We start from the raw sequence: 15,054 nt of genomic DNA on the forward strand, positions 1-15,054 counted from the left end.
GCGGATCAAAATCCCTAGAACTTAATCTCAAATCGCGTTTAGCATTTGATTCTAATTATTGCAAAAATAGAAAAAGTTCATGTCGAATTTATTCTAGATTTGTGATAATTGATTTGAGATTAATACCTTGTAATCGATACAGTTGTTGTAACACCTTTCAAGTTTAATAATATTTTTATTTAACTTGAATTTTGTTTCACATTTTTTATTCCGCATTTAATTCGATTATTCGGTGCTGTTTGTATTCAACCCCCCCCTTCTACAAACACATTGGGACCCAACAAAACTTGTCTACACTCTTCTGACTCTACTTCTAACCTAAATCAGGGACTCAAACCTGTAGCTCTGATACCAACTGTGACGGCCTCAACCCCGGAGTCAGGAGTTGACGTCATCAACAACACTTATATTAAACATAATATAATCCAAATCACTAATTATACATAACCATGATCCATTTACCAATACCTTTTCCAAGTTTAAGTATAATTTAGGTTACAATCATCACAAAACCAACTTACTAGAGGCAATCCTGACAATACTGTCTTAATACAGCAACTCAACAGACCAACTTTGGTCTAACACAACTATCTCGGAGGAGCTTGGTACGGAAGGATCTGGAACTCTTCCCTGATTACCGCGGAAGAAACTCCTAGGCATCTGCAATACATATATAAAACATTCGGCAAGGGTGAGCAATCAATTGCTCAGCAGTACCATAAAGGAATGGTCAGGGTACTTTCCTTGTAGAGCCCTACAACAATCACTGATTGATCTTGTATCGACTCGGACGTTCGGCTTTATTGCCTTACTATCAAACTATCATGGATCTGACTTTGACACTCAGGTCCTTCGCTTTGAACCTTGCTGAACTTGCCAATCGATTACTAGGTTATCTTTAGTCCGACATTAATTCTCGGTTCTCCGACTAAAGCCTACAGGAGTCAAATTACCCTAAGTTAGATGACCAGCTATGGTTGACATATGCTCGCTAGGACTTCTACCCAAACCATAACAATTCCCGACTCGTAAATATACGTATTAGTTACAAGTCACATAACAATTAAGGTTCAATATATTCACAACTCGGTTCAATAACCTTTGTCGGAAAATACGTATATCTGATATTTGCAAAGTAGGGTTGTTCACTGGTTATAAAATGTTTTATCACAACATACCAATATATTTCGTAAAGTATTTATAATTATATCTAATTATATACGTACATATATATTCGACTAGTAACCCCGATAATCACATGATATGTCCCCGTATTTTTGAATTTAATTTTCCCAAAATTCGGGCAGCACCTCCTCTGTTTATCGGCCTACCCGTCGAAACAATTCGACGTCAATCACAACAATCCCAACAACCAATCATAATCAAATTTCACAAGTCCCCGTCACTAATTCAAACCAATTATTAATTATTAACTATATTCGCATTTTTATGTTTTTATTCATATTTTATATTTTATTTTATAGGACTCATAATTAATTCATCACAGTCCACCGTCGGCTTGCCGAGGCTCATCGCCGACGGCGGAAAAATTCGTCGGTACCCAATAAATTTCGGGTTTCCACACGAAATTTTACCGATTAATCACTAATAGATCCCGCACGAAAATTATTTCATGAATACCAATCAATTATTTTCTGCCGAGATAATAAAATAGTAACAAAAAAATCCAACAGAACACGGGGACGAACAAACCGGAAAAACAAAGCACGGCAGAAACAGGGGAGCACAATAGCGCACACGCACACAAACTCGGACCACACACACACAAATACACAATCACACACAAGCGAATACACAGCCACGGACACACCGCCACCACCTCGCCAGAAAACCGGGAAAGGGCGGCAATACACGGCCATAGCTGAAGAATTATTCAGGAGAGGGGACAATCAACAACAAAACATTCATAGGTGCATACACATAAGCATATATATAAACAGCCAAATAAAGAGCCGAATGAAGCAGAGGCCAAAAGCAATGGCCGGAAATCACACAACAACCAGGAGGACTCACCTGAACCGAAACAATAGAGAAGAAGGGGAGATAAGAGATTGAGAGACAGATAAGGAGATAGAGAGAGAGGAGAGTTCACAAAGAGATTAGGAGCGAGAGGAGCAGAGAAAAAAAAATTCGAGAGAGATCTGTTACAAGAAGAGAGAGAGAGAAGAGGATAAGAATAATAGTGCTTATCTATTTTTTTCTGTTTTGAATTATCGTAATTTAACACCGCATTCTGATTTTAACGAACCATTGCGCAGGTGACAATAACCCGAAAATTACCAAGTTAATTTTCTAAAAATCCCGAAACTAATAAAACCAAATTTTTCAAAATTTTTATATTATTTTTAAAACACAACTCGTACCCGCAATTCACAATTAACGAACCGAGTTGCACTTAAAATAATTTCATAAAATCACGAAAATAGTCTTAAAATATTATAAATATCCCGAAGTTTATAAAAACATAAATTTTGTAATTTTAAAATAATTTTTGAAACGCAATTTATACCCACTTTTATCAATTAAACGAATCAACGCGCGGGTGAAATTAATCCCAAAAATTTCTAAAATAATTTTGAAATTCTCAGAATATTCCAAACTTAAATAAATATGAGTTTCATAATTTTGTTAAAAAATTCTGGAATTAAATACGGATTTTACAAATAAATGCAATTAGAAAATCATACAGGGCTAAATAATTGATAAAATATTAATTTCTAAATTTTATAAAATCCCAAAAATAATTATTGTAATTTTAAAATCATAAAAATAATTTTAAAGACATTCCAAATATTTATGCAAATAAATTTGTATTAAATTCACTTTTTAAAAGTGAAAGCAATTCAGTACAACTCAATAATTAATTACGCGAACAAACTTATACACCAAAAATCACACATGGCTGATAATAAATAACACATAGCTGACAGAAGTTATACACATATTTTATTTATTTAATAATTCCCTAGTTACACATTTAAATAATATGAAAATACACGAGTCGTTATAACAGAGATAATGTAACCAAACTTCAATCATACAAGATGATGAAACCGGACTGCCAGTTAAGTAAATGCTGACAACTCTTTCGCGGCCTTTAATATAATTTACCTGAGTGAAATGGTTTACTATGTTAGAAAGTAGAGCTAAAAAGACATAAATATTTTATAAAACTTTATATGTGATATCTTAGTGTAGCTCACATACTGCTCAACTAAAAAGTATCTTTAGGAGGTAATGAAAAAACGTTATACCTTACTGCCGCTGTTGATGCCCCAAGCATGCAAAGTTCCATCACCCGAACCTTTAAAATACAGAAGTAGGAAAACTGAGATCTTTTGTTATCGATAGAATAAGAAGAATATATGCAATCTTTATATGACAAACTAGAGTGTAAGTATTCAAGTGGTATTAGTCCATGCTTAAAGTGACAATTGTAGAATAAGCTTTCTCAGTTAAAGGAGGCTGGAGAGCACCACAAATAAGAACACAATCTCTCGGTTGGAGAGTTTTAAATTTTACATAGTTGATTAGGTTAATTGTTTAAAGCTCACGAAGTCATGGTGAAGTATTCAACTTAAGGATGAATCGAGAAATGGTTGTCAGCAATGCAAACCTCAAAATCAGATACCATGTATTTTCCAATAACTACTTGTACTAACAATAGCTACAATTGTAACTATGGTTTTAAAATAATAATAGTTACTAAAGCCATTGAAACAATCAGATTTCATACCATAATAGTTACTAAAGGTACGAAATTTCACCTGCCAACACCAAAGGCAAGCCTCAGAATCATCCTCCAACACATCCACATTCACATTCGCCGATACTAAAAAATCTTTGACCAATAAGAAGCACATAACTCCTCACCAAAGCAACACTAACACCACTCTCTTTCTCCTTCACTTTCTCGTAAATCTCATCCACAAGCTTCGAAAGCTCCAATTTGAGATGGGTACTGATGTTTCAAAACCTGTTGAAAAAACAAATAAAAAGTAAGAACACAGAAAACCCATTCTTGATAAAGAAAACAAAACCCAATTGAACAAAATAATCCAAGTCGGGTCGAGAAATTAGGGTTTCTCATAGCAGAAGTATGATTAATTAAAGATCTACAATTTGGGTTTAATTGGAACCCTAATTACTTGCAATGTGAAATAGTGATATAAATTAGATTTTTAACTATGGAAATATGGTCAGAGAGAGAGACGAGAAAGAGACATTGAAAGAGATATGAGAGAGAACGAGAGAGAGAGAGAGATAGAGAGAGAGAGAGATGAGAGAGAATGAGAGAGAGAGAGACAGGAGAGGAAAAGAGCTGAGAGAGAATGAGAGAGAGATACGGGAGAGGAAGAGAGCTGTCAGAGAGGGTAATAGATCTTGGTGCTGGGGAAATAATTGGGAAATAAATGGGGAATTATTTTTGTTGTTAAGGGGGGGGGGACATTTGGAAAATAACGGGGGAGTATACGCGTGTTTTTTTAATTTTTTAAAATTAATCATTAACAACGGTTGTAGCTTCAAACTGATCTCTAAAAAAGTTAACGTTTTTCATTTTTATAAAATTACTATCGACAATGGTTATTTTATCAACCGATGTCTAATAAATGCAATAACATCATTTTAAAAATAACTGATGTCTAAAAGAACTTTCATATCAGTCGTCTAAGCGATCGATAGTGCTACTCGCTACTGTAAATCCGGCAGAGTTAGGCCACAATACCTTTACAATGCTTGACTATCAAATTTTACCAAAAATATTATTATTTTTAACCTTTTAAATCAATATATATATATATATATATATATATATTAAAAATATTATTAAAAAACAGATCCTGATTTTACTATCAAATCTAACTAAAAATATTAATATTTTTAATTTTTAACATCAGGACATATACGTCTCAAGAACATTACTAATTTAAATTTTAAAATATTACTTTTATCAATAGTACAACAAATTTTAAAAACATTTTCGAACAAAGCCTTGGTTCATTATGTAAATGAATACATATATGATATCTCGTATTTTTTGTGGCTTGAGGAAGCAATTTACAAAGCATATCAAGTAAGCCTCTTAGACTAACAATAATATAATATAATTTATACTAAACTATAATAATCAGAATGAGATATATTTTGTAGTTCGATTAATTTCTATTTTTTGTTGTCTCTCAATCGTCGAATCTTTTTAGTTAAATAATCGGAATCGTTAGATCTAAATATGAAAGATCCAAAGGATGGTTTACCACCAAAGATATGCACTACATGTCGAATTATACCAACGACAAATATTTTATATTGTTATTTATTAAAAAATACTCTAACTTTGTTTCTGAGGTCGAATCCTACAAATAACAAAAAATTAAATAATTAATATTTATAAGTAAGGTAAATGATTAAAATCTTATCAATTATAAGGATTTGATATTAACTTCAGTTATATACTGTTATGGATAAAAAGCTAAGGTTACTACTTGCTGTATTTAATACTAAGATTCGGGAGCTCAAGGCCTTTAATGGCTGCTCTCGTATTTCGTAGCTTAATTCTGCCTTTACGAGATGCCTACGTATCTCTGTGAATTAGAGAATCAAGCCAAAAAACGTAGTTCTGATTTGTGGGGTGAGACCCCTTATATAGATGTTGGTGGTCCTTGAATTGGACTTGGTATAGGAGACTTGGTGGGCAAGTCTCATAATTAGAATGGACTTTGGAGTCCTAGATAGTAGGAAACTGATTCCTTATCCTTTTAGGTCCCCTTGAGGCTTATCTATAAGGATTTATATCCTTATCAAGACTCTTCTCAACAGCTGATTTTTCCCTTATTAATTAATTACGAAATTAATTAATAATCAGGGCTTTTGGGCCATTTTTATTCGACCAGACCTGATCTGATCCATCAGGCTTAACCTTTCTGGTCTGAATATCATACATCTTCATATTGGGCCTAGCAGCCCATTAATTATAAAATCAGGACTTATTTATCCCTATCATTTGCCCCCCAACTTTTGGGAAACATTGATTAGGTTTCGCAGAAGTTAAATCTATTCGTTCCCTTACAGGGTTTCGTTTTTGCGTAAAGTGTGGAGCGACCTACACATTTACAACGAATCTTCCTTTTATTCAGAAATTATCTTAATTTCCAGGAATTTTTCCCTAATTTTCTGGAATTTTCCCTAATTTTCTGGGATTTTTCCCTAATTTCTGGGATTTATCCTAATCTTCTGGATTTTTCCCTAATTTTCTGGATTTTTCCCTTAATTTCTGGGATTTATCCTAATTTTCTGGATTTTCCCCTTAATTTCTGGGATTTATCCTAATTTTTCTGGATTTTTCCCTTAATTTCTGGGATTTATCCTAATCTTCTGGATTTTTCCCTAATTTTCTGGATTTATCCTAATTTTCTGGATTTATTCCTTATTTCTGAAAATATTAATATTTTTCAGAAATTATTTAAGGAATTTCCTTATTTTTTTTTTTTTTGTGATTTTCCAGGATTTTTCTTCCTTTTTTTTTTTTTTCTTTTTTCTATATAATTTTCGACCAGGAATCCATTCGACCAGGATCCTGGTCGAATTAACCCCCATATTGCCCTGGTCGACAGCTTTTCGAGCAGGAGTGTTTCGAGCAGAAGTCCTGGTCGAATTTCGGCCAGGATTTTTTCCCTTTTTTTTTTTTTTTTTTTGAACAGAAATCTTCGACTAGGATTTTCGGTCAGAATACATTTTTTGACCGATTTAGCCTTTCTTTTAAGCCCAGATCGACAAAAATTCGGGCAGGTTCTATTCGACCAGGTTTTTACCTTGCTTCCTGGTCGACAGGGTCAGGAAAAAAGGTCAGAAATCATTCAGGCATTCTGGTCGAATGAAACAAAATATTCTTTTCTTCCTTTTTCGATCAGGAATTTTTGGTCAGGATTCTTTTCTTGACCGAATTAACCTCCATATTGTGCCTTGATCGAAGCTTTTTTGAGCAGGATTGATTCGACCAGGGTTTTCAATTGATTTCTAGTCGAATGAGTAAGAAATGATCATTTTCATATCCTTTTATCTTGAAGTTGGGCCATATGTTTGGGCTGGACTCTCTCTTTTTTTGATTTGGGCCTAGATTCTTTTGGGCCAACCATTCAGTGGGTTTTTCCTTTTTGGGCCTTTGATTTTCAACTATTTGGGCCCTTTTCTGGGCTGGTTTTATTGGGCTAATCTTTGGGCCCACTCAAAAAGATATTAGGGCCTCAAACAGGGCTTTTATACCTGGGCCTTAGCTCTGGGCCTTTTTAGCCCTACACACTTGGATTTTCCAAGATTCTTATAAAATTGGGCCTTATCTCTAAGTCCAAATTCCAGGTTCTTTCTTCTAAGGTTTTTCTGGATTCTTCTAGAATCTTTGAAAAATTAAAATTCTTTACTTGGTCTTTCCAGGAATTTCCAGGATTTTCCAGAACCTTCTCTTTGTTGGGCCCAAATGGGCTTTTTGAGGCCCAAACCACCTCTTCTTTGGCTATATAAAGGTGGGTGGGGGGGAGTGTTCCTACTCACACTCTTCATTCCTCATTCCTTCCAACTTCCTACTCTCTCAACCTTCCTTCCCTAGCTTTCAGCCTCCTTCCTTCCACAGTTTCCAGGCTTTTCCCAGCTTTACTAATGGCTGACAAGAGTTCTGAGAGGGCGGCCAAGATAGCCTCGGCTTCAAAACGAGGTAAGGATATCGAGATCCGCTCTTCATATATGTCTTTAATTGATATGATTAACACTAGGGGGGATGAATATCCCTCCACTGCACATCTCGACTCTTTTAATCATTGTAATACTTGGCACAACATAGATTTCAATAAACTAAATGCTCGTTATAACGTTCTTCCTCCTCTTAGATTAGTTCCAGTCTCTGGTGGTGATCGTACTTGCCACTGGAGACCCGATACTCTCTTCATTTACACAGATGCCCTCAATGCTGGGCTTAGGTTTCCTTTTCACCCCTTCATTCCTCATCTTTTGGCTGATTTACAAATCAACCCGTGTCAGCTTCCTCCAAACGCCTGGAGGAACATTCTATGTTTTATGGTCTGCTGTCTTAGGGAGGGCTTTCCTCTTTCTGTAGCTGTTTTTAGGAAAGTCTTTCAGTGTTACAATAGTTCTTCCAATAACTGCGGTTGGGTCTATGTCAAGCAAAGGCCCAAAAGCAAACATATTTTTAACAGTGCCTCTATTCCTGATAATAATCAAAATTGGAGAAATAGTTTCGTCGGGTTACGTTGGGAGAATGGTGACTGGGGCACACTTTTTTGATCTTTCTTTGGGAAGGTCAGTGATGTTAGCCTCAAATCCATTCACTTAACTCCTGAAGAAACTATTATTTATAATGGGCTTACTCAGGATGATGGCACGACCACCAGCTGGACTCTCTTAGAGGAGTTTTCCCTGATTCATGTGGGACTATCCTCTGTTTCTCAACAGGGTATTTTTCTTCCCTTCTCAATTTTACTTCATTTCATGCATTATTAACTTCACTTATTTTGTCCTTTGCTTTGTTTCAGCTGCTAAGGAGATTAACGAGGACAATGTTCCTTTGGTTGAGGAAACAGCTAGGATGAAGAAAGCTCGGCTCGCAGGCCTAGACACCCGGGGAAAGGCCACGGAGCCTATCTTTTTGAAGAAGCACAAAGAGCCTATAGGGGAGGCCTCAACTGAAGGAGCTGGAGGCCATGGTACTCCTATCACTGCTGCTGCCCCTACTGCTGCTGCCACAGGCGCCTTTCAGCCTCTCTGGGGATTCCGCCGAGGGGACACCGTAGTTGGTTCCACGAAACATGCTTGGGATTGGTCTTACCATAGCGTGACCCCCAAGGATTTTACTGATGTGGTGGCCACCCCTGATCTTGAGAGGATCAAGCTCATGGGAGCTCAGTCTCTGGCTTCGGTATGCCTTCTCTTTTTTTGAACTTATTTTTCGTTCTTGTAGCATTGCCTTATACTTTTTTAATTGCTTTGTTTCAGTCTAACGCCTATTTTCAAGGCGCTGTGAGGCAAGCCGAATCATGGAAGCGGGCTTCTGATAAGGCCGATAATGCCCTCAGGAGGCAACAGAAGAAGTATGCTACCCTGGAGAAGAAGCTCAAGCGCAAGGAGGAAGAACTCGGAGAGTCTAACGCCGAGCTGGTGGTACTTCGGGCGGAGAAGGATAAAGCTATAGACAACTATCTGGACTCGGAGGAGTTTGCCCAATCCATGAGGATTAGGGATGATTCAGTCTTTCCCGAGTTTTTTAGGACTGGTTGGGACACGGCCCTTGGGACCGTGAACGAGGCTTGTCCTGATATTAACCCGGCGGACTACATCTGCCCTGATGACGAGGCTTTGCTACAGAGGTTTCGTACCCGAGTAGTTGTCTCGGACCATGTTCCTCAGGATCCACTCCTTCCTCCTCCCGAGTCTTCTTCCAGACCTGCTGAGGACGACAGCTCTTCCTCCTCCTCCGAGACGACAGAGACATCCAGCGAGAGTGGAGAGGACGATGATATGGATGCCGAGGGTACTTCAGCTCCTTAGAGCTTTTTCAGTCCTGCGTGGCTTTTTTTATTTTCGAGACTTTATTTATCAAACTTTTGTAACATCTATCAGATCTATTTCATTTATCACCTTTTATGCTTGCATCCATGCATTTGATTTTTATTTGTTAGGCCACAAACATACTTTGAAGAACTTATGAATTTCATAAAATTGTCTGGGATTCGTCCCTTACACAAGTCTTAATAAATTTCGTAATAAAGCTAAAACATATAAATCCTAAGCAAGCAAAGCTTCAAGGTGCTTTTCAACCTACTCGCCATCCTGACGAGTGAGAATCGTATCCGGCTTCCCTACACATAGTAAACCTTCAGGTTTTGTGCATGCCAAGTTCTCGGGACTTCAAAACCATCCATAGTCTCTAGCTTGTAGGTTCCTCTACCTTGAACACTCTTGACTCTGTACGGCCCTTCCCAATTCGGGGCAAGCTTCCCTTTTTGTCCTACACCAGATGCTTCTATCTTCCTCAAGATTAGATCGCCTTGTTTAAAAAACCTTTCTTTAACCCTTAGGTTGTAGTAGAATGAAGCTTTTTTCTGATATTCTACTATCTTTGCATGTGCTTTGTCTCGCACTTCATCAATTAAATCCAGGGCTAATCTCTGCCCTTCCTCATTTTCTTTCTCATCGAAAGCCTGAATCCTTGGAGAGGAATGTGATATCTCCACGGGAACTACTGCTTCCGCCCCATACGCCAACATGAAAGGAGTTGCATCTGTCGTGACTCTACAAGTAGTCCTGTAGGCCCATAATATTGGAAGTATCTCATCTACCCAATTATTTCTTGACTTCTCGATCCTCTTCTTTAGTCCATCTAGGATTATCCGATTTGCTACCTCTGCTTGTCCATTGGCTTGCGGGTGAGCCACAGAGGTGAATCGTAACTCGATTTCATTTTCTTCACAATACTTCTTGAATTCCTCATTGTTGAATTGTGTTCCATTGTCAGTGACAAGGATACGGGGAATTCCATATCGGCACATAATGTTTTCCCACAGGAATTGTGCAACCTGCTTAGTAGTGATTTTGGCCAAGGGTTTGGCTTCAATCCACTTGGTGAAATAATCAATGGCTACAATCAGAAATTTCCTTTGTGCCGTGGCCATAGGAAAAGGCCCTATAATATCCATCCCCCACATGGCAAAGGGAATAGGCGAGTTGATAGAGGTCATCATCTCAGGGGGTTGTCTAACAATTGGTGCATGCTTCTGACAGCGGTCACACTTCTTTACATATTCTTTGGCATCAGCCATCATTTCTGGCCAATAGAAGCCTAAACGAGTTATCTTATGAGCCAAGGCCCTGCCCCCCAAGTGTTGCCCACAAATACCTCCATGCACTTCCTCAAGAGCTAAGCGTGCCTCATCGGGCCTGAGACACCTCAAGTAAGGAACCACGAAAGATCTTTTATATAGAATCCCATCTATCAAAGAGTACCTTAGTGCTCGAACAGTTAACTTCCGTGCCTCAATTGCATCGCTTGGCAACCAACCGGTCTGAATGTGAGCCTTGATGGGATCAATCCATGATGTCCCCAAGCCTACGGGAGCCACAAGCTTAACATCTATGCTTCGTGTCTTCAAAACACGGAAGTACACACTTCCTGAACTTTCTTCAATCTCAGATGAAGCAAACTTTGATAGCGCATCTGCTTTAGCATTTTCTTCCCTTGGAATGTGTTCAACATGGCATTCATTAAATTGGGTCATCACAGCCCTTACTAGGCGAACATACTTATCCATCGTATCATCCCTTGCTTCAAATTCTCCCTTTACCTGGGATATGATCAACTTCGAGTCTCCACGGACCTTTAAGTTTTTGACTCTAAGTGTCCCAGCTAGACCAAGGCCAGCAATCAGGGCTTCATACTCTGCCTCATTGTTTGTGGTTGGGAAGTCTAGCTTCATGGCATACTCAATTAAGAATCCATCAGGGCTTTGCAAAACCAACCCTGCTCCACTGGAATTTGTTTTTGATGCTTCATCAAAATAGAGAACCCAATATTCTTTCTCCTTGTCCCTATTGTCGACTCCCTTGTCTTGAGGTATGGTATCTTCCTGCCCCCCGACTTCTTGGTTGGGTATGGTACATTCCACCACGAAGTCAGCTAGTGCCTGGGCTTTTATGGCCATACGTGGCTTATACTTGAGATCGAACTCTCCCAACTCTATTGCCCACTTAATCAGTCTCCCACTTGCCTTGGGACTGTGAATGATATTTCTCAGTGGCTGATTTGTTAGCACTTCAATTTGGTGAGCTTGAAAATAAGGACGCAGCTTTCTTGAAGCCATTACCAAGGCTAAAGCGAATTTCTCAATGGCTGAATAATTCAACTCAGCACCATGCAAAATTTTGCTGACATAGTATACGGGTTTCTGGACTTTCAGTTCCTCCTTAACCAACACCGCGCTCAAGGCGCTTTCTGAAACAGCCAAGTACAAGAATAAAACTTCACCCAGAACTGGCTTGGCCAACAACGGGGCCTGGCCCATATACTTCTTTAACTCTTCAAATGCCTTCTGATTTTCCTCACTCCATACAAAGTCTTTAATGTTCTTTAATGACTTGAAGAATGACAAGCACTTGTCTCCTGACTTGGAGATGAATCGTCCTAGCGCAGCAACCCTTCCTGTGAGTTTCTGAACATCCTTGACAGTTTTTGGGGGTTCCATGTCCAGGATTGCCTTTATTTTATCAGGGTTAGCCTCAATTCCCCTCTTTGAGACCATCAATCCCAAGAATTTTCCAGATCCTACTCCGAAAGCACACTTCGTAGGATTCAACATCATCTTGTGGTACCTCAGGACCTCAAAAGCTTCCCTCAAATGGGTTATATGATCAGTCTTTACTAGACTCTTGACTAGCATGTCATCAACATAGACTTCCATAGTCTTCCCAATAAGATCCTTAAAAATTTTATTCACCAACCTTTGATAGGTGGCTCCTGCATTCTTGAGACCAAACGCCATAACAAGATAACAATAAACACCAAAGTCAGTGATAAATGATACCTTTAGAATGTCATCCTTATGCATTTTGATCTGGTTGTATCCGCTAAACCCATCCATGAAACTCAGCATTTCATGTCCAGCGGTGGCATCAATCAAAGTATCAATTCTAGGCAGCGGAAAATAGTCTTTGGGGCATGCATCATTCAGATCGGTAAAGTCTATACACATCCTCCACTTTCCATTAGCCTTCTTCACCATTACAGGGTTTGCTAACCACTCCGGAAATTGAATCTCCTCAATGAAACCAGCCTCTAAGAGCTTTTCCACTTCCTGCTTTATAGCCTCTTGTCTTTCCGGGGCAAAATTTCTTTTCTTTTGTTTCACTGTCTTCCGGCTTGGATCCACGTTTAACTTGTGAGTAATTAACTCCGGGTCTATGCCTGGCATATCAGCTGCTGACCATGCAAACACATCACTATTTTCTTGCAAAAATTTCACTAACTTCCCTCTAAGGGGCTCCTCTAATGTAGCTCCAATGAAAGTCATCCTCTCAGGATTCTTGGGATCTAAAGGAACCGAAACCAATTCTTCTGCTGGCCTTCCTCTATTCTCATCATTTTCTCGAACATCCATATCTTCAATAGGAAGAACCTGCCCCCCGACTCCATCTGCCCTCAAAGAGGCCACATAACAGCTTCTAGCCATTTTTTGATCCCCTCTCTCTTCTCCAATCCCGTTTCGGGTGGGAAACTTCATGACTGAATGGTAGGAAGAGGGGACTGCCTTGAAGGCATGTATCCCTGTTCTCCCCATGATAGCATTATAGGTTGAACTAGCCTTTACCACTACGAAATCCAGCATCTGCGTTGCTTGCCTTGGCTCCGTACCTATGGTGGTTGGCAACTTGATTATCCCTTCCACAGGACATTCTACTCCAGCAAATCCATATATCGGCATGTCGGTTGGTGTTAACTGGGAGTCGTTATACCCCATCCTTAGAAAGGTGTCGTGGAGCAAGATATCCACAGAAGCACCATTATCCACAAGGACCCTCTTAACCGGGCTATTTCCTATTATCGGCGTTATGACCAGCGGGTCGTCATGGGGAAACTTCACACCCTCTAGGTCGGAATCATCAAAAGCCAATGTTACTTCTGTCCTGGCCCTCTTCGGGGCTTCTCCAAAAATATGCATAACCTCTCTAGTATATGCCTTTCTGGAATTTTTGGACAATCCAGCAGCAGTTGGACCTCCAAAGATCGTGTTTATCACAGGCCCTCGAGGTCTCGGCCCTCCATAAATGGTGTTTATAACTGGTCCTCTAGGTTGGGGATTCCGCCCCTGATCATCTTGGTCCCTCCTACGATCTTCAAAGTTCTTCCTTCCATTATTATTTCTGTCTCCTCCATCTCCAGTATACTTGTTCAATCTTCCTTTTCGAATCAAAAACTCAATTTCATCTTTCAACTGTCTACACTCATCGGTGTCATGGCCAACATCTTTGTGAAACCTGCAATACTTGCCCTTATCTAGCTTGGCGGGATCAGCCTTCAAGGGCTTAGGCCAGCGAATATCTCTGTCTTTCTCAATCTCCATCAAAATCTGACTTCTGGGAGCATTCAGCTTAGCGTATTCAGTGAACTTTTGCCCAGGTCCTCCCTTCTTGGGGGTTGAATCAGGGTTTTGTTCAGTTCTAGGATATTTATCCTTAGCGATATACTCCAAATCAGTTTTTCGTTTCTTGCCTCCAGTGGGCTCATTACTTACTACGGTCTTCCTCATACTTTCTTCAACCTTGATATACTTCCCTGCCCTCTCTTGGAGCTGCAACATGCTCTCAGGGGGTCGTTTGGCCAAAGACATCTTGAAAAACTCATCCCTAGTTCCTTGTTGCAGTGCTATCATGGCTACCTTATCATAAAGGTCTGGGACTTTTAAAGCCTCCTTTGTAAAACGATTCAGGTAATCTCTTAAGGATTCCTTAGCTCCCTGCACAAGACTCATAAGAGATGCTGAACTTTTCTCATGGACTCTTCCACTGATGAATTGCTTAATAAAAGCCTGACTTAATTCTCTGAATGATCCAATAGAATTTGGGGGTAGGCGACTGTACCATCTTTGAGCCATACCCGACAGGGTTTGAGGAAAGGCCCGACATTTTATAGCATCGTTCACGGGTTGCAGCAGCAGTGCATTAGAGAATGTCCTAACATGATTAGCGGGGTCTCCCGTGCCATCATAGGCTTTGATAGTGGGCATCTTGAATTTCCTTGAGATATGGGCATTCATTATCTCTTCTGTGAAGGGTGGAGTTGGATCATCAGGATCTCCAAGGGGAAGGAGATTGCTTGGATCAGTTCTTGGGACAGCAGCCCTTCTTCTTACCGGACCATCCAGGTCTATGATAGGAGGAGGATTTCTCCCCCTAGGAGGTATGTGGGTTCTGGTGGCTTGGTGAGCCTCCAAGTCACGCCTCAGCCTTTGGATTTCAGCCTCATGAGCCCTGATCTTT

The 15,054-nt window shown here is 39.4% G+C and overlaps 1 protein-coding gene and 1 long non-coding RNA gene across 2 annotated transcripts; one reads left to right on the plus strand and one right to left on the minus strand.

Moving 5' to 3' along the window:
- Positions 1-2,934: 2,934 nt before the first annotated feature.
- Positions 2,935-4,416, minus strand: LOC141693871 (uncharacterized). Its single transcript, XR_012563295.1, has 3 exons — positions 3,789-4,416; positions 3,276-3,325; positions 2,935-3,132 (listed from the first exon to the last, which is right to left on the minus strand). It is a non-coding gene; the product is annotated as an uncharacterized LOC141693871 (long non-coding RNA).
- A 3,871-nt stretch (positions 4,417-8,287) lies between these two features.
- On the plus strand, positions 8,288-9,637 carry LOC141691351 (uncharacterized). The gene is made up of 4 exons (XM_074496077.1): positions 8,288-8,328; positions 8,421-8,482; positions 8,562-8,944; positions 9,022-9,637. The coding sequence occupies exons 1-4, from the start codon at positions 8,288-8,290 to the stop codon at positions 9,571-9,573; spliced, it is 1,038 nt and encodes a 345-aa protein (XP_074352178.1). The 3' UTR covers positions 9,574-9,637.
- Positions 9,638-15,054: the final 5,417 nt, after the last annotated feature.

The sequence above is a fragment of the Apium graveolens genome, chromosome 10 (genome assembly GCF_009905375.1).
Source record: "Apium graveolens cultivar Ventura chromosome 10, ASM990537v1, whole genome shotgun sequence".
NCBI lineage: Eukaryota > Viridiplantae > Streptophyta > Magnoliopsida > Apiales > Apiaceae > Apium > Apium graveolens.

Coding starts and splice junctions, on each gene's coding strand:
- LOC141691351 (XM_074496077.1), top strand. CDS start 8,288: ATGGTGACTGGGGCACACTTTTTTGATCTTTCTTTGGGAAG. Junction 8,329..8,420: donor TTTGATCTTTCTTTGGGAAG/GTCAGTGATGTT, acceptor CACGACCACCAG/CTGGACTCTCTTAGAGGAGT. Junction 8,945..9,021: donor GAGCTCAGTCTCTGGCTTCG/GTATGCCTTCTC, acceptor GCTTTGTTTCAG/TCTAACGCCTATTTTCAAGG.